The sequence below is a fragment of the Bubalus bubalis genome, chromosome 24 (assembly GCF_019923935.1).
Source record: "Bubalus bubalis isolate 160015118507 breed Murrah chromosome 24, NDDB_SH_1, whole genome shotgun sequence".
NCBI classification, from domain to species: Eukaryota; Metazoa; Chordata; class Mammalia; order Artiodactyla; family Bovidae; genus Bubalus; species Bubalus bubalis.
The window spans coordinates 27525-49309 of record NC_059180.1 but is presented as its reverse complement, the minus strand read 5'-3'; the positions used below and the strand labels follow the sequence as shown (position 1 = coordinate 49309).

Below are 21785 nucleotides of genomic sequence, written 5' to 3'. Positions count from 1 at the left end.
GGTATGTCGTTTCCATAGATGCTGGGCATTTAGCTCTAAGTCCACAGTCTGCCTGAGATGGAGTCCTGCTTTCAAGATAGAGCCTGTTCTGTTTCCTCCTTCATTTCTAGAGCCGTCCCAACCCTCTCCTTGAGGCCCCAGATGCCGTGAACCCAGTGTTGATGGCTGACTGCAGAGAAGCCTCTCAGGCTGACAGTCACTTCCTCGCCCCGCCTCTGATTCCACTTCTGGGGCTGCAGCTTCTCTTCCAGTTCAGCTTCACTCCCTGCTCTGGGCTCCGTTCTGGTTAGGGTTCCCACTTGGCTCAGGGTCCCCTCAGGACCACCTCTGGAGAGACAAGCCTCATTTTCAGGAAGGAAAGGCCCTGTTTTCAAACAGAACAGATCAGAAAGGAGCTGCTGGACAGAGCACCCGTCTCCGCCTACCCAACAGTTTCCCAGAGAAATTCGAAGTGAGTCTGTTTGAACCTGGGCTGCGGTTTCATTGGTGGGCATGTAAGTAATCTCGAGGAGGAGGTAAAGCAACTTGAGATGAACTCCATATGGACTAAAGCTTCAAGATGAGAATAGCAGGACAATTAAGGGAGGAGGCTGGGCCCTGCCCAGACCACATCTTTCTCATTCTCAGGAGACCTTGCCGACCACACATGTGCAGAAAGGCTCCCAGGAAGTCAAAAGGGGAGAGATGTCAAGGGATGCTCTACCCACAGGCCTTGGCAGTAGAATCTGTCTTGGCTAAGAGATGCGTGCGCATACATGGGAGGATCCTGAGATACACCAAGTATAGGCTGTGAACCAGGGAAATGATTGGCCAAAGGAAATCCAGAGACATCCCCCATAGAAGTAGTTCAAGTTGCCACAAGCATAGAACTCAGCCCTCTTTCTGAATCCATCTGTGTGTCTATCCACATGCAATGTACTGTTTTTCCTCCAAATAGACACATTCCTTGCTTTACTACTTTCCATCTTTGTGGAGGTTCTTTCCTGCAAAGCAGAAGGGCCAGGGCTCTTGTCACTGCCCACTGATCTCGTGGTCAGAGCTTGGTGCTCTGACCACTGCTGTGGCCTGGCCTCAGTCTCTGGCTGGGAACCCAAGCCCCGCTTCAAGCCACTGCAGGCCGAGGTCACCCGAGATCAGCCTAACTCACCCCAAATTTGTCCCTGGTTCTCACCCTTTCAGGATACACTTAATACAAGACACACTTCTTCAAGGCAAATGAAATGAATGCTGTCCTGCACAGCTCACAGTTTACTGGGAGAATTTGGCTTGTTCACGGACACACACACACACCCCTCACACCCAAGGCATAGCTATTTCGTGTGTTCTAAGTGGCAGCTTTTACCTTTGGGGAGGTAACCCAGAAGCATGGTTCTCAGGTAAGGCTTTGGGAAACCTGGTAGACCTCATTTAGTTATTAAAAAATTTAGTTTCTAATTTTTATTCTTTAACAATAGATATATAACATTCTCCTTGTAAAAACTTAGAAGTAAATGCATAGAATGAATAGTGAAAAAAAAGAAAAGAACCCAAAACTCAACCCTAAAACTTCATTCTGTCTCATTCCTCTTTTACATAAATTTAAAAAGTGGGTGTTTATCATTACAAACTGTTTTCTTTGCATTTGCAGGCATATCAAAATATATGCAATTATATCTTTCTCATAAATATTGCTGCACTATCTCAGTATGCATAACACAATTTTCACCAAATACGTCTAAGGATGTTAACATCTGTATGTAGACTTCTGTATGTAGATTTATCTTATTCTTTTGAATTGCTTTATATTCCAACCCCCCCGCCCCACCCCCACCAAAGTACTCTTGCCTGGAGAATCCCATGGACAAAGGATCCTGGTGGGCTACAGTCCATGGGGTTGCAAAGAGTCAGACACGACTGAGCAACTAACATACACACACACATAATTTTCCAGTGTATGGCTGAAACATAAATTAACCATAACCCTGCTGAAGCTGAAGCTCCAATACTTTGGCCACCTAATATGAAGAACCAATTCATTGGAAGAGACCCTGATGCTGGGAAAGATTGAAAACAGGAGGAAAAGGGAGCAACAGAGGATGAGATGGTTGGATGCCATCACCGACTCGATAGACATGAATCTGAACAAACTCCAGGAGACGGTGAAGGACAGGGAAGCCTGGCATGTGCAGTCCATGGGGTCACAAAGAGTCAGACACGACTGAGGGATTGAGCAACTGTTGACAGATTTGTAGGTTGTGTAGTGTTTTGCAGGTATAAGCAGTGCTAAGTGAATCAATGTCTTTACTTAGAACATAAGAACTGTATTTGTGAGATTTTTCTTAAGAAAAGGACTTAGTATGCCAAAGGATAGCCTCATTAAAATTTTTAGAACTATTGAAAATTAAAATTGATAGAGGCTGTATCAATTTACACCCTCAAAAATAGTGTATGGTGTTCTGTTTTGCCGAAGCCTATCTCAGAAGGCCATTAGAGTGATTCATGCCATTGGTATCTTATTCTGACTTAATTCTTTTAACTTGTTGCTTAGACTAACCATATGTCTCTTTGGGTGAACTACAATCCTACATCTTTTTCTGGTTTCCATTTTTGGACATGTACAATTTTCTTCTTGACTTTTTCCTGTGTGTTGAGTCATGAGGACTCCCTTGCCTAACCCCTTTATTCTGGTTGCTATGGTTTAAGTTTGTGATTGAATCAACTAATGCTTTTTTTTTTTTTTTCCTTCTTAATGAGTTCGGGACTTTGTGTCACAGTAGACAGATATCTTTCTTTCTGAGATTATAATTATCTACGTTTTTACACTTAAATATTGATCCATCTGGAAACTTATTTTAAAGTAATGTAAAGAGGTTAAGAATCAATGATATTGAATGCTTGCTTCGAATAAAAATTGTGCCCGCTTTTCATAATATGGAATTTAATTGAAATACGGCTGCCAAATCAAGGACTGCATTTTCTACTTCCTTTGACTTACGTGTGTGGCCATGTGACCAGTACTCACTACAAAATGTACGTGGGGGTGATGTGTGTCACCTGTAGGCCAAGACCTTAAGAAGTTCTCTGTCCCATCTGCCATCTGGACACAGGCAACAGAAGAGGCCATTTGGATTGTGGCACCAGAAGTTGGCAGGAACCTGGGTCCCTGCTTTACAGGGGTCAAGACAGCCACTCACTGACCAGGAACACCAACAGCGACTGTTACACGAGTGAGAATTAGACTCGCACTGTGAGGAGCCACTACACGGTTGGCATTTATTTATTGAAGTGGCCAGTACGGCTTCAGCAATACAGGATCCAGAGAGGAGCTAACGTTCCCTGAGCACCCGTGTCTGAGCACACTTCATTCTGTTCAGTGAGCACTCTGCCCACTGTCAATGAACAGGAGATGTTGGTTACATAATGTTCATAAAGGACGGGGAAGGGGGTGGTATGTCCGTGGGCGACTTTCACGATTAACTGCGCGTAAAGCGAAAATTCTATTCAGTGCACTTGCGTCATCTGCATCACTAGACTGGACCTGGAAAAATCTGAACATAAAAAGCAGAGGTATAGCAAACCAGTCCAGGCTTATTTTAATTCATCTCTCAATAATAAGACTTCATTTAAAACAAGGCATCCAGTACAAACTTAAAATAGGTGGTACACCAGGATGACAGTAGGAACCAATTTTGGCTGCTGGAGACAGAATTCACAATTGTGTAGGAAATTTATCAATGACCTGTATTAAGCAAAATAGGCTTCATCTGTAAATGTGAATGGATAACCCAAGATTGCATCTGGAGGAATACATGGAGGAGGAGGAGATGAGCTAATAGAACACCTAAAGTGACCGAACAACAAATATTTGGCAATTAAGTTGAGATTGAATTAAAGATATTCAGGCATGATAGTACACAGCTGTTTCTCTTAGCTGCCCAGTATCAGAGTGTGCAAATGCTTGGTTCTTTGTGGAACTGCTTTGAAAACCAAGCTGCTGCCCTGCAAAGCCATCGAGCTCGTCTGTGAAGCTGTGACTAGTTTCTGAGTCGACTCCTCTACTCTTTCTTGTTGCAACTTGTTCAGAATCAGTGTGAATAATCAAAATGTTCAGTGAAGGGAGCACCATAGAAACGTAAAGTTTGGAAGACTTTAGCAGAATGGAATTCCTGAAAACACGGTATATAAACAGGAAGTAATTGAATTTGTCAGTGCGAAAGTGAGGGGCAAAGTGACAAAACCAAGTGAGAGGCGCGCAGTGTGCCTGAGTGACCCTTCATAGCTGCGCTTTGTAATTTCATAACTCGTGAGAACAAGTTTTGAACAAGCTTCCATTTGGGGGTAAATTTACATTCTGTAACGAATAGAATGAAATTGAAAAGCCCTATTGTTTTGTGACATCTCTGTTTTGTTTGGCAAAGTATTCAAGATAATTAGAAATGGAGAAATACTGTTGAGTTTTGTGTTATAAAATATTTGTCTAAGAATGAGTCTTAATGAAATAAAAATGATATGATGAAAATATTTGGACTAAAATATTTAAACATTTCCATACATAAAAGCATAATTATGTACCTTCACTGAGAATTTTCCTGAGCTTACCAGGAATCTCAACATATGTAGAAAGAGTTAATTTTTTCAACAAAATATGGGCTACAGAGAAGAGTTTTTTTTGAAAGTGTCAATAAATTTCAATTTATTAATGATAAAACACAATCTTGGGGACTATTACCATTTTATGACAACTGAAAATAATGAGAACATATTTATAATTAAAGTCACTGAAGGAAAGAGGAGAGACAATGTGGCAGAAAAACATTTGAACAAATAAAGGCTAAAATATTTCCAAATATGATGGAAAATATCAAGCCACAGGTCCTAAGTGCTTAAAGATATCTAAGAAGATTGAATAGAAAAAAACCACATATAATCTCATCATAGTCAAATTGCTGAAAACTAGTAATAAAAAATATTAAATGAATATAGAGGGAAAAAAGGCATATTCCATAGAGAAGATCAATGTGAAAGTGAAGACTGAATTCAACAGCACTGCATCAAGAAGACAATGCAATGATATTTTTAAGGTGTTGAAAGAAAAAAAGTCTTCTCAACTTAGAAATCTATATCTGTTTAAACTATTCTTCAAAAATGAAGAGAAAATAAAGGTATTGTTTAATTCATGGTCAAAGAAGAAATCACAAGGGAAATAGGGGCTTATTTTGGAATGAATGATAATGAACATCTCTCATTAAAAAAAAAATTTGTGGATACAGTTAAAATAGTAGCTAGAAGGAAATTTATAGCCAATTGGGAAAATGGCAAATTCTGTACAAAACAAACATACCAAAATTGACCCAGGAAGAAAAAGAACATTTTAATGGCCTTCTGTTTGTTAAAGAAAGTGAACCTGAAATAAAAGCCCTTCTCAGAAAAACTCCACACGCAAAGACTTCACTAGTGAATTCTACCAAACATTTGATAAGAAATGAAAAAATGATGTCAACCATACATCGCCAATAGGATAAGGCAATGGCACCCCACTCCAGTACTCTTGCCTGGAAAATCCCATGGACGGAGGAGCCTGGTAGGTTGCAGTCCATTGGGTCGCACAGAGTCAGACATGACTGAGCGACTTCACTTTCACGTTTCACTTTCATGCATTGAAGAAGGAAATGGAAACCCACTCCAGTGTTCTTGCCTGGAGAATCCCAGGGATGGGGAGCCTGGTGGGCTGCCGTCTATGGGGTCGCACAGAGTCGGACACGACTGAAGCAACTCAGCAGCAGCAGCAGCATACATCATATATTTCAGAAAACAGAAGAGGAAGAATATTTATTGGCTTGTTTCCTGAGGGCAGTATAACCCTGATACCACGACCTGAGAAAGGCATCACAAAAAAAGGAATTGTAGACCAATATGCCTCGTGAACACAGGGACAAATATCACTGACAAAATATTAACAAAAACGGCAATATATGAAGATAATGACATGCCATGACCAAATGTGAATTATTCTAGGAACGCAAGGTTAGTATAAAATGATTCCATATAAGTTGATTTAAAAAAATCATTCAGTGTAAGTTGTCACATTCCACAGACTACAATAGAAAAACAGACATGACAATCTCAGTTGTCAGACAGGAATCTGACAAAATTTAATACCCATTCATGTTAAAACATGCCAGAAAACTAGAAGTAGGAAGGGGCTTCCACAATCTGACAGAAGATGGCGATGAAAAGCTTCCAGGCCATCATCATATTTGATGAAACACTGATTCCATTCTGTACAAAGCTGACAGCAGGCAACGGGGCCACTGTGCTGCCCTATATTTTCCTGGGCGTTTTAAGCCTGTGCAGTAAGGTAAGTAAGAGATAGAGTTTATGTAGGGAGAAATAAAATGGTCTTTATGTGATCCTGACATAACTGCATAGATTAAAAACTACTAAAAAAAGTACAAAAGTCTACATGAATAAGTGAACCTAAAGAGGTTACACATAGTAGGGTAGGTGTACCGAAACCAATTGCATTCTCATGTACTAGGGGAAAAAAAATGAAAAAGGGGTTCAAAGTATTTACAGTGCTAAAAAATGATGATGTTTAGAAAGTAAATCCATGTATATCTATAAGATACTTCCGAAAAACATGAACTAAGATAATAGGTAAGACACAAACCATGTTCACAGATTGGAGGATTTCATATTGCTAATATATCTGTTTTCCCCAAACTGATCTGTAGACTCACCATGACCCAATTACGATCCCAGAAACCTTTTTATTTTTTTGATATAAGGACAAGTGATTCTAAAATTAGTATCTAAATGCAAATAACCTGTAACAGCTAAAATAACTTGGAAAAGAGGGAAAATGCTGGATAACTTACCTAACCTAACTTCCATAATTAATATAAAGCTTCAGTAATCAATACAGTGTGGTATCCACTTTATTACAGAAAAACAGATAATAGAGCCACACATAAATTGTCACTTGGGTCTCTGACAGAGTTGCCAAGTTAGTTGCTCTGGTGAGAGGACAGTCTTTTCACTGAAGACGCTGGGATGACTGGATAGCTATAATGGGAAGAAAGTGAGCCTGTACTCAACTCCCCACAAACACAGGTTTGTGATTCATATGTAATATGATATAAAATGTAAATATAAAACTGTTAGCTTTGAGAAGAAAATATAGATGCTTTTTTGTAATCTTGGATTAGGCAAAGATGTCTCAGAAAACACTAACCATAAAAAATAAATTTGATTCCAAAACTTTAAAAACTTCTGCTCATCAAAATACACCATTAAGAAAATGCACAGAAAAACCCCAGACTAGGAGAATAAATAACAGTCAGTTATAATTTTACACAATAATGCATATGAGAAGTACAATGAAAATAATATTCCATTTTAGAATATAATACATAAAATATTTGAATTCCAGGCATAAAATACTAATGATAAAATAAAAGGGCAAATAATTGGAAAGTTATGCTTGATTGTATAGACCATAATAAAGATGAAAACACTTCCTAATTTAGTAAAAATATTTTAATGTGAGACATTAATTTTTCTCACGATATTTTAAATAACATTTTAAAACGGTATTTACAAGCCAAGAAAACATGCCTTTGTTTTTAGCTTATTGACTATTCTTAATAGTGCATTTTCATCAGATTGGATTGGGCCAATCAGGAATTCTATAGTTGGTCTTTGATTTGTTAGTGGCTATTCAAAGCAACTTTCAAAAAAAGGTTAAGAATACTGGGATAAAAATTAGACCATGAGCAGCTCCAAATACCATCACAAGAAACATAATCTTGAAAAATGTCCTGAAGATGTATGCTTTAGCTGTGGACAGGACACACACCCCTATTATTGTTGAAACTGCACTCTGTAACACGGGGTAGCCCAGCAGGTACAGGGCCTCGATGGCTTTTCTGTTTACTGAGGGCTCTGAACTGGACACAAAGGCATAGGAAATGTGAGCAGAAAAGTCAAAAGAAAACCCTATACAAATGACAAGATTAATCATGGATATGGAGTCAAGGTTGACGTTCCAGAAGGCCATAAAACCCGTGACGCCCACAATCACAGAAGCAATAGCAAAAGTTACCCACAAAGAACACAGGGGATGAGGAATTAATAATAAGGAAACAATGAACATAGCTGCTGAGGCAACAATCACATTTCGCACAGTGTTCTCTACTATTGCAGAAAACTGATCAAAATATATGAATGCCGAGTTGTACACCATCAGGGGAACCTCACACTTCTCAGCCATGTCTCGGAACTGGAGCAACATCAGCTTCTTACTGGTTGAAGAAGAAATACCCATGGTTTGAATGAAGGCCCGGGAACAAATGATTTCCTGTGATGATGTTATATTAATATCATATGCAAAAAGTGGAAAATCCATTAAAAAAGTGGGAATATTGCTTAGAAACGCTGTCTTATCATTTATATCTTGACGGAGGTTTTCCATATATTTTACATATTCTCGTAGCCAAAACTCTGTAAGGTTTTCATCTACATACTCACTGTTTTCAAAATCTGCCAGACATTTTTCCAGTTTTTGCCTAGCATCTTTATCCCAGTAGTCAAGAACCTCAGTAACGATGACCATAACCCTGGGACCATAAGTAGAAAAATGTTCTTCTTCTACATTAAAATATGGTGTGATGTAGGAGTCGTCACTTGCCAAATTTCGGAGGTCTAAACCTTCCTCCACTCGGAAACACCCATATAAACTAGTTATGATGTACGAAACATATAGGAGCACTACAAAAATCTTGGACTTGGTGCTTGTGAGAAAAGGACCAAAATAGTCTCTAAAGAACAGATTCATTGGGTGGATGTCGGCTTTATACTCATCTTGGAGAGAACTACCTGGGAGGCAGCAGGACTTTTTTAATGAAGAACATTTTTGGTTAGGCGTTTCTGGCTTCTTCAGCCAGCGCAGACAGACTACTTCTCTTTTGCCATCCAGGGCCATACATGCTCCAAAACAGGTGATGCTATAAAAATAACAGAAGAGCAGGGTTGTTCCTGTATAGATGCAAAAGTATTGTACGGACCTGAAAGAGGTCATAATTCCCGTATAGAAGGCCAGGACATTGGTCACGGTGGTGATCGTAATGGACACTGCCACTTTTGAATAGACATCGGACATCCGCTCGCTTATGCTATCCATGAGGCTGGTCTTCTGCCAGGCAGAAATCATGATAAACATGTCATCAACCCCAACACCTGTTAGAGAAAGAAACAGAGTCTTCGTACTTTTTAACATCCATTAAAAATTAACCAGATCAACTCAAACCGTTTTCTTTGCCCATCTCTCAAGGTCTCACTGATCTTGCAGAGTCTGTGTTTGGATACTGCTTTCTCTGACACCTTCTCTGGTTGCCTCTGAATCCACAACACAACTCTTCACTCCTTGCTCTATAATAACTCTGTGCTTTGTACACATAGCACAGTACACTCTACTCCTAGTCCTCATTCAGGGTGTTTCAATGAAGAGTCAGGAAACCTGGCTGACTGGGTATTATTAGCCATGCATCTCTGATTCCATCAGAACATTTGAGAGACCATTTTCTCTTATAAACCATTTTACTCTAAGGCACTAATACTGAGTATTCTGTTGTTTAAAATATGAGCTGGATTTCTCTGTTCTCCAGTTAGCACCTAGCTATCAATGTGGTATGTACACACACACACACACACACACAGATATACACACACACACACGCACACATGCAGATATACACACACATGTAGTTTTCGGTTGGTCTGGTTCTGACACCCAGACGCTGTCATTCAAGCTTCACTTGCCCGGGTTAAGGCATTATGTCAGTAAAATGCAGGTACTCTTGAGATCAGAAACATGTACCAAAGTGAACCTTAAGAATCCTCTACATAATAAGTGAATACTAAAGTAACCAGTCTCTTCCACAGTGATGCTTCCTGACTGATTTGGAATAAAGAGGCCAGGAGAACCTTTGAGGACTCTGAAGTGGTCACTGAAGGTTAGGAGAGGAGGACTACAGAGAAGAAAGGGGATTACCAAGGACAGCCTAAGCACATTGCAGATAAACTTCACTCCCCCAAGCTTCCTATGCCTTCACTCCTACACACCTGTCTCTGTGTGTCAATACTTGGAACTGAATGCTGATTTTAATATCAACCTTGGAAGATCCTCTCCATGGATGACACGGGAAGGTACTGGGAACTGCACTTGGCCTCTAATTGGGATGCTCTGTGCGTGTGGTCTGGCAGAAGGCCTGCAGCGGCACACGCTGTGTGGTCTGTCACATCTGCATCCTGACATGCCCCCCGCAGCCAGCTGTCTGGATTTCGCTTGCATTCAGTTGGACGAAGGGCAAGAATCTGAAGTACTAAGGACCACAAATAAACTCATTGATATGGAACAGGTATTTAAAAACCGGTTTTATTATTTATGGGACTTGGTTCAGAAACTGTCCTCACACATTTCTTGAGCTACTGAAATCACAGCCCTGCCACACACATGCAGCCCTACACTCACATGTCTATGCATATACAGATAATACAAAGACGCTGATATAAAACCAGTTGTCCACACGTTGTTTGTTTATGGCTATGGGAACACTGAGTGTGTAAGCGTGAGTGTGCTAGGAAGGCACACATCCAGTGCACACTTCCCCCCCTATTTCCCCAGGAAACTAATCATTAATCCTTCCAAGTTGCTGACCATCCAGAATAGAAACATATTTGCCTTCTTATGCTTATTGTAAAATAAATCCTGAAAGTACAGGCAAATACAAAGAAAACCTTTAAACAACTGTAATTCTACCTGTCAAGGATAATCCTTGCTAATATTTTAAGTATTATCTATCCAGAATTTGCTCTATACAAACATATATGCATATTTGTATATATATATATATATATATATACACACACACATATATACACACATATATATCAGAGAAGGCAACGGCACCCCACTCCAGTACTCTTGCCTGGAAAATCCCATGGACGGAGGAGCCTGGTGGGCTGCAGTCCATGGGGTCGCTAAGAGTCAGACACGACTGAGCGACTTCACTTTCACTTTCACTTTCATGCATTGGAGAAGGAAATGGCAACCCACTCCAGTGTTCTTGCCTGGAGAATTCCAGGGATGGTGGAGCCTGGTGGGCTGCCATCTCTGGGGTCTCACAGAGTCAGACATGACTGAAGTGACTTAGCAAAAAAAAAATACATATGTGTATATATATATGTATATATGTGTATATATATGTATATATGTACAAATATGTGTGTGTATATATACAAATATATATGCATATTTGTATATCTCTCTGTTTTAAACATGTCTCTGTATATGTTTTAAACATTTTGTTTCATAACCAGCATTTTTCATTTAACACTTTATATCTACCTCTTTTGAAAGACTGAATAGGATTCCAAAACTTTAATGTGATCTGAGCAGACCAATCCCATGTTGATATAGGATTAGCTTGTTTTTGTTTTTTCCCTATTCTAAATCACACTATAATGAACACGCTTATTTTATTTTGTGGAAACCTGTCCAATAACTAGGACAAATTCCCAGAAGTGGAGTTGGCAGGTCAAAGGTAATCCATTTAAAATTTTTAAGTCTTCTGATTCATTGCAAAGTTATATCTTAGAAGTGCACCAATTTACAAATCTCCCTCAGCAGAATATGGGAGTGTTTACTTGCATACAATCTTCCCCAAACCTTCTATCTTGCTATAATATTCGTTAATCTAATAAGAAGACAAAGTATCTCAGTTTTGGTTTAACTTGCATCTCTTGATTAATTGAAAGGTCAAATATTTCTTTCTTACATTTTCAAGGATTAGTATTTTGGATTCTGTGTGTGTGTGTGTGTGTGTGTGTGTGTGTGAAATACCTGTTCATGTCCCTGGTCTGTGTTTTTCCATTTGGGGTACCAGATTTTTCCAACTCTAAAGGCATATAATTCCATTTGATTTTCTTTTTCTCCTGATTCCTCATTTTGGGTCTGTAGTCACCTACATATAACTATTCTGCCTGATCTAACACAGTGCCCTTCCTTTGCCCACCCCACACCCCCATGTGCAGTGTGCAGCCTTGTGCTTCGTTTTACTCACCCAGGATAAGAAATGGTGAATTCGCGACTATGAGCACAAAGGGCACCCCGACGTACAGCATCAGGCCGAAGCCACTCACCACGGCCAGGGCGGTGGAGATGACTCCGAAGACCGCGACCCACATTTTGTTCCGCACACAGTCACACCTGTAAATTTGGAGGGAAAAGTCATGGAACTTGTGGTGGTAGCTTCCATACCAAAATTCCAGCCATTCATAACATTCTTGACTCGGACACTTCTTCAGAGCCTCCTGGGCAATAATCCCCATAACCTGTCTGCTGGAGAACTTTAATTTCCAGGCATTAGCCCAGACCAACTGAACAAAAAAAAGGGCCATGCGGGGCGGGGACACAAAAGTTGGGAATCTGTACTTTTACCAAACTATACTCATTGATTCTTATGCAGCGAGCCAAGCATGAATCCACCGACTGGCCTTTCAGAACCACAAAAAGATACTAAAACATTGCAAAAAGCTAATTCCACTCTGATCTCCAAAGGAGTGTGAATAGAAGTAAGCAGTATGAAAGTGCCCACGTCGAGGTACCTTCTCACCCACTTATGACTCCCATCAGCCATAAACACAATCCCAAATACCTCCTGTATGTCAAAGCTGGTTTAATATATATTGTGGCTAACAAAAAGAATGAAAGCCTCCTCCTGAAAGTTTTTCATGGTTCTCCTCTGCTAAAGAAGTATGTTCTAGAAAAGAGGCTCTGTGTGTGTGTGTGTGTGTGCTCAGTCAATTCAGTTGTGTCTGACTGCTTGTGACCCTATGGACTGTAGCCCACTAGGCTCCTCTGTCCTCGGGAGTCTCCAGGCGGGAATAGTGGAGTAGGTTTCCATGCTTTCCCTCTAGGGGATCTTCCCCACCCAGGGGTCAAACCCGCATCTCCTGTGTCTCCTGCACTGCAGGCAGATTCTTGACCACTGAGCCACCAGGGAAGCCCAAGAAAAGTGGCTGCTGCTGCTGCTAAGTCGCATCAGTTGTGTCCGAATCTGTGCAACCCCATAGACGGCAGCCCACGAGGCTCCTCCGTCCATGGGATTCTCCAGGTTAGAGTACTGGAGTGGGTTACCGTTGTCTTCTTCGAGAAAAGTGGCTACTAATTGAAAAAAAAAAAAGTAATATATACTCCATTTTGAATAACAGAACTTATGTCTATTTCTTGGCTGAACCAACAAAAATGGGAATATATATACAGCATTTTAAAAAGATTGGATTTAATACTTTAACTTGCCAACAACCACAACTTTACATTTTAAAGTATTGATGACAATCTCTAGGTTTCTGTTTTACTTCATTGCCAACTGCGTCAAAACAAATGACTGACGGCTGCCTCTAGAAACTTCAGGAGGAGAGAGAAACAGTCTGGTTTGAAGACTAGGAAAGTCAACTATGGAAATGGAGCTGCTGATTCCCAAAAGCAAGACTATAACTAAAGACCTTATTGATGCAAAGCCACATTAAGATAACCAAACTTTCTTATTAAAACAACTATATGTGCCTGTATTTCACTTTTTCTCAAACTGCTGGTGCTATCTGTTAAACTCAGGGCCCCAAATCAACATAGATACACGCACCAAAACAAAAGTATTTTGTTTGATTACAAAACAAAATTTGATTACAACCAATACTTTCTTGTGGACTTCCCTAGAGCTCAGATGGTAAAGAATCTGCCTGCAATGCAATCCCTGGGTCAGGAAGATCTCCTGGAGAAGGAAATGGCAATGCACTCCAGTATTGTTGCCTGGAGAATCCCATGGACAGAGAGGCCTGGTGGGCACAGACACAAAGAGTGGGACACGATTAAGTGACTAACACATGCACACAACACTTTCTTAAAGCAACAATACTGGTTTACAAGAGTTTAAGGTAAAAGTAACACAAACGAACCTTGAGACCGGAAAGATGAACAGGATAAAAGCTGCGTAGGACATGCTTAGCCCCATTCCCTCTTTCAGGTTTCTGGACTGTTGGTACAAATGTTTCCGAGGATGGAGGGAGTGAAGTATAGTATTGGCTAGAGTGATCTGACTTCGACTAGTCGCTGTGCTGGCTCTCTAAGTGATCCTTATTTTAGTGTTTGACAGGCAATAGAAGGACGATGTGAATGCAGAACACCGGTGAACACACTCGCAGCTTTTCTAGTCCCCAAGAAGGACTCTGGTTAAGCAGTGTATCAGAATGACTTAGGAGAGTCTCAGAACTTTAGATTCCTGCAGTCCTGGAACACAGCTCTGCAGACTCTGATCTACAGTTTGTAGGGAAGTTGCAGAATCCGTGTGTCTAAAAATTTCATGTGATTCCAGTGCTCAGGCTGACTTGGGAATCACTGGCAGCAAAATGACCAATCAAAACAGCTCACTAACTACACATTAAAGAAGGCCTTAACCCTAAAGAAGGCATGGAGCAGGAGGTCCCTGTGGTCCAGGGGTTAGGACTCCTCAGCACCGTCATTGCTAGGGCCTGGGTTTGGCCAAAAAAAAAAAGGTATAAATGGATGAAATGAAGGATAATAGCTCTAATATTGGAGAAGGCAATGGCACCCCACTCCAGTACTCTTGCCTGGAAAATCCCATGGATGGAGGAGGCTGGTGGGCTGCAGCCCATGGCGTTGCTAAGAGTCAGGCACGACTGAGCGACTTCACTTTCACTTTTCACTTTCATGCATTGGAGAAGGAAATGGCAACCCACTCCAGTGTTCTTGCCTGGAGAATCCCAGGGATGGTGGAGCCTGGTGGGCTGCCGTCTATGGGGTCGCACAGAGTCGGACACGACTGAAGTGACTTAGCAGCAGCAGTAGCTCTAACATATACAGAATATTAAAAAGCCAAACAATAGAAGTAAGTCCTTCCTTGTCAGCAATTATTTTACATCTAAACAGATTAAACTTTCCAATCAAAAATCAGATATTGTCAGAATGTATAAAACAGCATGATTTAACTATATGCTATTTATAAGAGATTCACTTTAGATCCAAAGACATAAACAGATTGATAAGAGGACTGAAATAGATTCTCCATATGACTAGGAACCAAGAGACTAGGAGTGCCCATACTGATAACAGACAAAATAGACTGTTTCAAAAACCATTAAAAGTTTTGAGACAGGAGGAATTATATATTTATAAAAGGGACAATTAATCAAAAAGATGTAACAACTATAAACATAAATGGACCTCATAACAGGGACCCAATATATACGAAGCAAATATTAACAGTATTGTAAATACATAGCTCTACAGTAATAGTTGGAAAGTTCAACACCTCCCTTTCAATAATGGATAAAACATCTAGGCTGATAATCTATAAGGAAAATGAAAACATACAAAATACCATAAAACCTATGAGATGTACTGACACCAGTGCCCAGAGGCAAATTTATGCTGCATTAAAAAAAGAGGAGAGATCTCAAACCACTCTGTGGATTTAGACACCTTGTGGAACCAGAAAAAGAAGAGAAGACCTAACACAAAGCTAACAGAAGGAATAAAATAAGAACAGTGATAAATATAATTGAGAATAGAAAAACAATAGAGAAAACCAACAAAGCCAAAAGTTGGTTATAAAAAAAACACAAAAAACCAACAAAATTGAAAGACATTTATTTAGAGTGATAAAGGGGAAAAAATACAAATAACTAAATGAGACATAAAAATGGGGACATCACTACTGAATTTACAGAAATAGAAAGGATTTAAGACATTACTATAAGCAACCTATGCCAAAAAACTGGATAACCTAGATAAAATACACAAATTCCTAGAAATACACAAAGACCTAAACTGACTCAAGATGAAACTCTCAACAGAACATGTAAAGGGACTGATCCGTAGTAAAAAAACCTCCCCTCACCTCCGAAATAAAGTCCAGGCTTGAGGGCTTCAACTGTGAATTTTATCAAATATGTAAAGAAGAATTAACACCAATCCTTTTTAAACCCTTCCAAAAAAACTGAAAGGAAGGGAACACTTCCTAACTCTTTTGATGAGGCCATTATTACACTGATCTCAATGTCAGACTAAGATACCACAAGGAAGCTACAAATACCTCTTATTAATATAGATACAAAAATCTTCAATAAAATTCTAGCAAACACAATTCAATAAGCATATTAAAAGAAGTATACATCATGACCATATGGGATTTGCCCCAGGAATGGAAGAGTGTTTCAACACAAGAGCATCGATGTAACACAGCACACTAACAGAACAGAGGATAAAAACCATATGACTCTCTCAAAAGGTACAGAAAAGGCACTTGACAAAACCCAATGTCTTTTCATGATAAAAACTCTCAAAAACAAGCAACGGAAGGAAAGTTCCTCAAAATTATAAAGGCAATTATGAAAACTGCACAGCTAATGTTATACTCAATGGTGAAAAAAGAAAGCTTTCCCTCTAAGATCAGGACCAACATAAGGATGCCCACTTCCATTGGTGACATTCAAAGAGGTACTAGAAGTGCTGATCAGACCAATTAGGCAGGACCTTGAAATTAAAGGAATTCAAACTGGAAAGGAAGAATTATAACTCTCTTTTCACAGATAATATGATCCTACACATGAAAACTCCAATGAATCCAAAGGAAGCTACCAAAGTTAGGAAACAAATTCAGTAAAGCTGCAAGATACAAGATCAACACACAGGATTCAGTTGTTTCTATCCACGTGCAATGGACAATCCCAAAGAGAAATGAAGAAAGTGATTTCATTTAGCGTTTAAAATAATGAAATACTTAGGAATACATTTAACCAAAGAAGTGAAAGACTGGTACATGGAAAACTACAAAACACTGGTGAAAGAAACTAAAAAAGACCTAAATTAATGGAAAGACTTTCACAGTCCACGCTGGGGGGAAGACTTAATATTGTCAAAACGACAATCTCGCCTAAGGCGATCTACATGTTAAACACAATCTCTATCAAAATTCAAACAGCTTTTATTCAGAAATGTATAGGTCAATACTCAAATTCATATGGAATTACAAGGAGCCCTGGATATTCCAGAATAACCTTGAAAAGAAAAAATAAATGGACAACTGAGATTTCCTGATTTTAAACCTTATAGCTACAGTATTTAAATCAAATTGGTACTAGTACATGGCCAGACATATAGACCAATGGAGTAGAACTGAGCACCTAGAAATAAATCCATATATCTACAGCCCATTGATTTTTGACAAGGATGCCAAATCCAATCAACTGGGAAAGAGCAGTCTTTTCAACAAATGGCACTTGGATGACTGCATTTCCACAGGAACAAGAATGAACTTGGGCCCCTACTTCACATCATGTACAGCTATGATTACCAATTGTAACCACCTGAATATCGCAGCTAAAACCATAAAACTCTTGAAGGAAACATAGAGCAATTGCAGACAATCTTGCTTGTCAACGGAAGCTCAGAGGCAACACCAAAAGCACAAGCAGAAACAATGGAAATAACAAGCTGAATTCATCTGCATTAAAGCCTGTGTACATAAAGGACATTATCAGCAAGTGAAGAGATAATCTACAGAGCGAGAGAAAATGTTTGCAAATTATATAACTTGATAAGGATTTAATAGCCAAAACATATTCTCAACAACAACAGAATTCAACAACAGAGGGACAAACAGCTTCACTAAAAATGAACACAGGTGGGAATTCCCTGGCAGTCCCGTGGTCAGAACTCCAAACTTTCGCTGCCAAGGGCCTGGGCCCAAGTTCAACCTCCGGTCAGGGAAATAAGATTCTTCAAGCCTTGGGGCGCAGCCAAAAAAACGGCAAAGGACTTGAATAGACATTTCTCCGTAGAGGATATGCGTGTGTGTGCAGTAGCTCAGTTGTCTGACTCCTTGTGACCCCTAGCCACCAAGCTCTTCTGTTCATGAAATTTTCCAGGCAAGAATACCAGAGTGGGTTACCATTTCTTTCTCCAGGGCGTCTTCCCAACACAGGGATCGAAACCAAGTGTCTTGCATTTCCTGCATTGGCAGGCAGGTTCTTTACAACCGCGTCACCTGGGGAGCGCCAAAGAAGATACACAAATAACCAATAACCACATTAAGAAGATAATCACGCTTAGAATGTAGAGAAATTGGAAAACTTATACATTGCTGGTGGGATATAAAATGGTGTAGCCTCTGTGAAAAATAGTTTGGTGGTTCTTCAAAAAGCTAACCAGTGAATTATCACACAACCCACTGATTCCACTCCTAGGTATATACTGACAAGAACTGAAAACAGGAGCTTAAACAGAGATCTGGACAGCATGGCTCACTGCAGCATTATGCACTATAGTCCAAAGGTAAAAATATTTCAAGTGCCCATCAACAGATAGGTAGCTAAACGAATGTGGTATATACATAAAATGGAATATTATTCAGCCATGTAAAGGAACTCATGCTACAACATGGATAAATGTTGAAAACATGGTAAGTGAAATAAGTCAGTCACAAAAGGACAAATACTGTATGATTCCAGTTATATGAAATCTCTAGAATAGGCAAATTCATGGAAACAGAAACTAGACTAAAAATTAGCCAAGACTTGGGGGAGACAGTGGGGAGTTATTACTTAATGGTTACGGTGTTTGGGGTGATGGAAAATATTCATAAAGGGGTAGTTGTGATGGTTCCACGACACTGATAATGTGATTAATGCCACTGATCGTACACTTAAAAATGGTTTTTGAAATGACACATTTTATGTTATAAGTGTTATATACACATTATATACATTATTACAATAAAATATTTTTTAGAGTTTAAAAAACTAATAAAATTGCTTTACCTGTAGCATGATACAATTGCAAATAATATGATTAGAAGGTAGGCCAAGTGAAACAAGGGGACCACGGTCATAGAAGTTGCCTCAAATTCCAGTTGTCTAGAAAGTGATGAAAAGTAGACAACCTGCCACAAAAATATACTCAGGTAAATGACTTTCAATTCTAATACTGCATGTGAGTTACATATGATACTGAAAAACTACAACTTATTAATTTAAACATTAAAATTCAGTGAAAAACCAAAATATATGGATTATGATTTTAAAATAAAGAAAGTAATAAAGATTTGCTTCTTCCCACAAATCTCTGCATGCTTTTCAAAGTTTCTTTAAAAAAATCTAAAGTTTTAAACTCCTGAATACACAAAATCTGAATCTTATATAAAACTGTGAAAGCATTAAGAACTATAGACATGATAACTTTTTCTAAACTTCTATTCAGTCCTTAGCTTTTACTATTTTAATTGTACAAACATCATTTCAGACAGGCTTGGGCATTAAAAGGCTTTTCCCAGAAGATATCTTCTCATTCTCACCAGTTTTATTCAAAGTATTAGGTTTGCCAGCCCCAAAATTACTGAACAGCTAATATGTGCCTGGCACTATGCTATATTTTACTTTTAAAATGCTCATCTTTCTCAAAAACATCATGGAACTTTTGTTTAAAGTTTTGCTTTTTTATTCCAATGAACTCCAGAGTTTAGGGGGCTCCCAGAAACAGCAAAGGCTTCAACTGAAAGCAAGAATTACAGAGTAATTTGACCAGATAAACCAAACTAAACCTGAAGATCAATGTCTGTACTGAACAGACCTACCCTGAGAATATACCATTTGTGTTTTTGACCAGAAAGTTACCAGGGATTTAAGATTTGTGGCATTCTTCTCCTTTCTTTTAAAGTCCTCTTTTTACTTTTTCAACAGAATTATTGGAGTATAGTTGATTTCCGGTGTTGTGTTAGTCTCACGTGCACAGCAGCGTGAGCCAGTTATACACATATCCCCTCTTTTTTAGAATCTGTTGTGGCTTTCTTCAGTGTGCTATTTTAAGAAAGTTGGATTATGGATCAAATAAAGCAGAGCACACCTAGCTTCCAGTCAAGGGCTCTATCTGATAATCTGGGAGTGCTGCTGCTTATGGCCCTTGGAACAAGTCCTCTTATCCCTCCCACCTTCTCCTGGCCTCCCATAAACCCCAGCCACTAGGTACCTGGATATTCTTCAAGGCCAGACTCTCTTCAAGGCTGCCAACCTTCATCAGGAAATGGATCATCCACGCCTTGCTCCGTTCATTTTCCTCTCCTTCACCTGTCTCCAGGTAGTACTGCAGCCGCATGGCTTTGGCCTGGAGGAGTAACTGGCTCGGCCCCATACTCTCGCCCAGGACAGTTCCTCCCAGGATGTTGGCCAGGGAGACGATCTGACCAGCTAGGCTGTAGATGGGGAAGGTGATGGTTCTCAGGTTGAGGCCCTTGTTCCTTTTCCAGGCGAACAAGAGTGGGTTAGGGGGCACACAGGAGCCCTGGTTCTTAGTGCACACCTCGCTGTAGGGGATCTGGGTTCCGTTGTCCTGGGTCACAGTCAGAGCCTGCACCGCGTCGTCCACCTTGCTGATTTCCTCCAGGATGTCCGGCTCCAGCAGGGTCTCGGTGTTGGAGACCACGAGGACGGAGGCATAAGGGACCTCGGCGCTCTTCCTGGAGATGGAGAAGATGAGAGAGTCGTTGGCGGTGAAATGTGTCTGCACGAAGCGCCGCTCGGCCTTGGCAGGGCTCCCGATCGGGGTGTACTGCTCCTCCAGGTCTTCTTCTCCATCCCGGGGCAGGTACATCAGGCCGGTGCCCAGGATGGCCGTTAGCGCCAACGGCAGCAGCAGGAAGATCCAGGGATGCGCGCCCACCTTCCTGCCCAGCCGCTGGAAGGCCCGCGACAGCAGCGCTTCCAGGCAGTTGGTGTGGCAGCGGGGCCGCGGGGCCAGAAGGTTCTCAGACCGCGAGGCCGGCGGGGGCGGCGGAGCCTCCGGCCCCCGAGAGGGCTCTGCGCTCGGCCCCGGCTTCCGGCCGCGTTCGGGCTCCCAGTCCTGACCCGCCGCAGAGGGCGGCTCCGGCTCAGGGCCAGGCCCTGGGGGCGGCCCGCTCTCTCTCTCAGGCCCCGGCCCCTGGGCCTCGGACCCAGGCCCTTGTCCTGCCTCCCGCTCCGGCTCCGGCTCTGGCGCAACCTTCGAGGGATTAAGGCTCATTTCTAGGAAGGAAAGCCCACGTTCTCAGTACGGCAGATCAGAAAGGAGCTGCCGTACGGAGCCCCCTCTCCACCCACCAACGGTTTCCTGAAGTTCCAGGCGCGTCTGTTTGATCCCAGGCTGCTCGCGCCCCCGATGCTGGAGCGTCGTTGGCGGTCACGTGGTTCAGTTGAGGTCAGTTCAGTCGCTCAGTCGCGTCCGACTGTGCGCGACCCCATGAACCACAGCACACCAGGCCTCCCTGTCCATCACCAACTCCCGGAGCTTACTCAAACTCATGTCCATTGAGTCGGTGATGCCATCCAACCATCTCATCGTCTGTGGTCCCCTTCTCCTCCTGCCCCCAATCCCTCTCAGCATCAGTCTTTTCCCATGAGTCAACTCTTCGCATGAGGTGGCCAATCTGATTACACGTTTACCATTCAATTTATGTTGATTGGTGTCCACTTAATCTACCTTCATTCTTAATATAAGTGGAATACATTTTTTGTCCTTGTTGACTCTTGCTAATAATACCAGCATAAAAGCAAATCAGAAGCAGAAGTAATTTCTCATGAATGAGTTTATTCTTGTTTAAGGGCTAATCCAATTAAAAGGGGTGCACAATTGAACATGTGTAGAAAGACTCTGAGAAGTAACATTTACTTACGGTAGTATCACGGGAAAGATGGATTCA

The 21785-nt window shown here is 40.9% G+C and overlaps 1 protein-coding gene across 1 annotated transcript; it reads right to left on the bottom strand.

The window, feature by feature from the left end:
* Positions 1-7503: 7503 nt before the first annotated feature.
* On the bottom strand, positions 7504-21299 carry LOC102407860 (patched domain-containing protein 3). Its single transcript, XM_006078734.4, has 4 exons — positions 20081-21299; positions 18877-18998; positions 12102-12247; positions 7504-9216 (listed from the first exon to the last, which is right to left on the bottom strand). Exons 1-4 carry the CDS (start codon positions 21107-21109, stop codon positions 7712-7714), a joined length of 2802 nt encoding a protein of 933 aa, XP_006078796.4. The 5' UTR covers positions 21110-21299; the 3' UTR covers positions 7504-7711.
* Positions 21300-21785: the final 486 nt, after the last annotated feature.

Excerpts from the sequence above, each read along its gene's own strand:
- LOC102407860 (XM_006078734.4), bottom strand. The coding sequence starts at position 21,109 with ATGAGCCTTAATCCCTCGAAGGTTGCGCCAGAGCCGGAGCCGGAGCGG. Across the intron at positions 18,999-20,080 it reads TGGCCTTGAAGAATATCCAG|GTTGTCTACTTTTCATCACT; the intron begins GTACCTAGTGGC and ends TTTTTGTGGCAG. Across the intron at positions 9,217-12,101 it reads TTCACCATTTCTTATCCTGG|GTGTTGGGGTTGATGACATG; the intron begins GTGAGTAAAACG and ends TTTCTCTAACAG.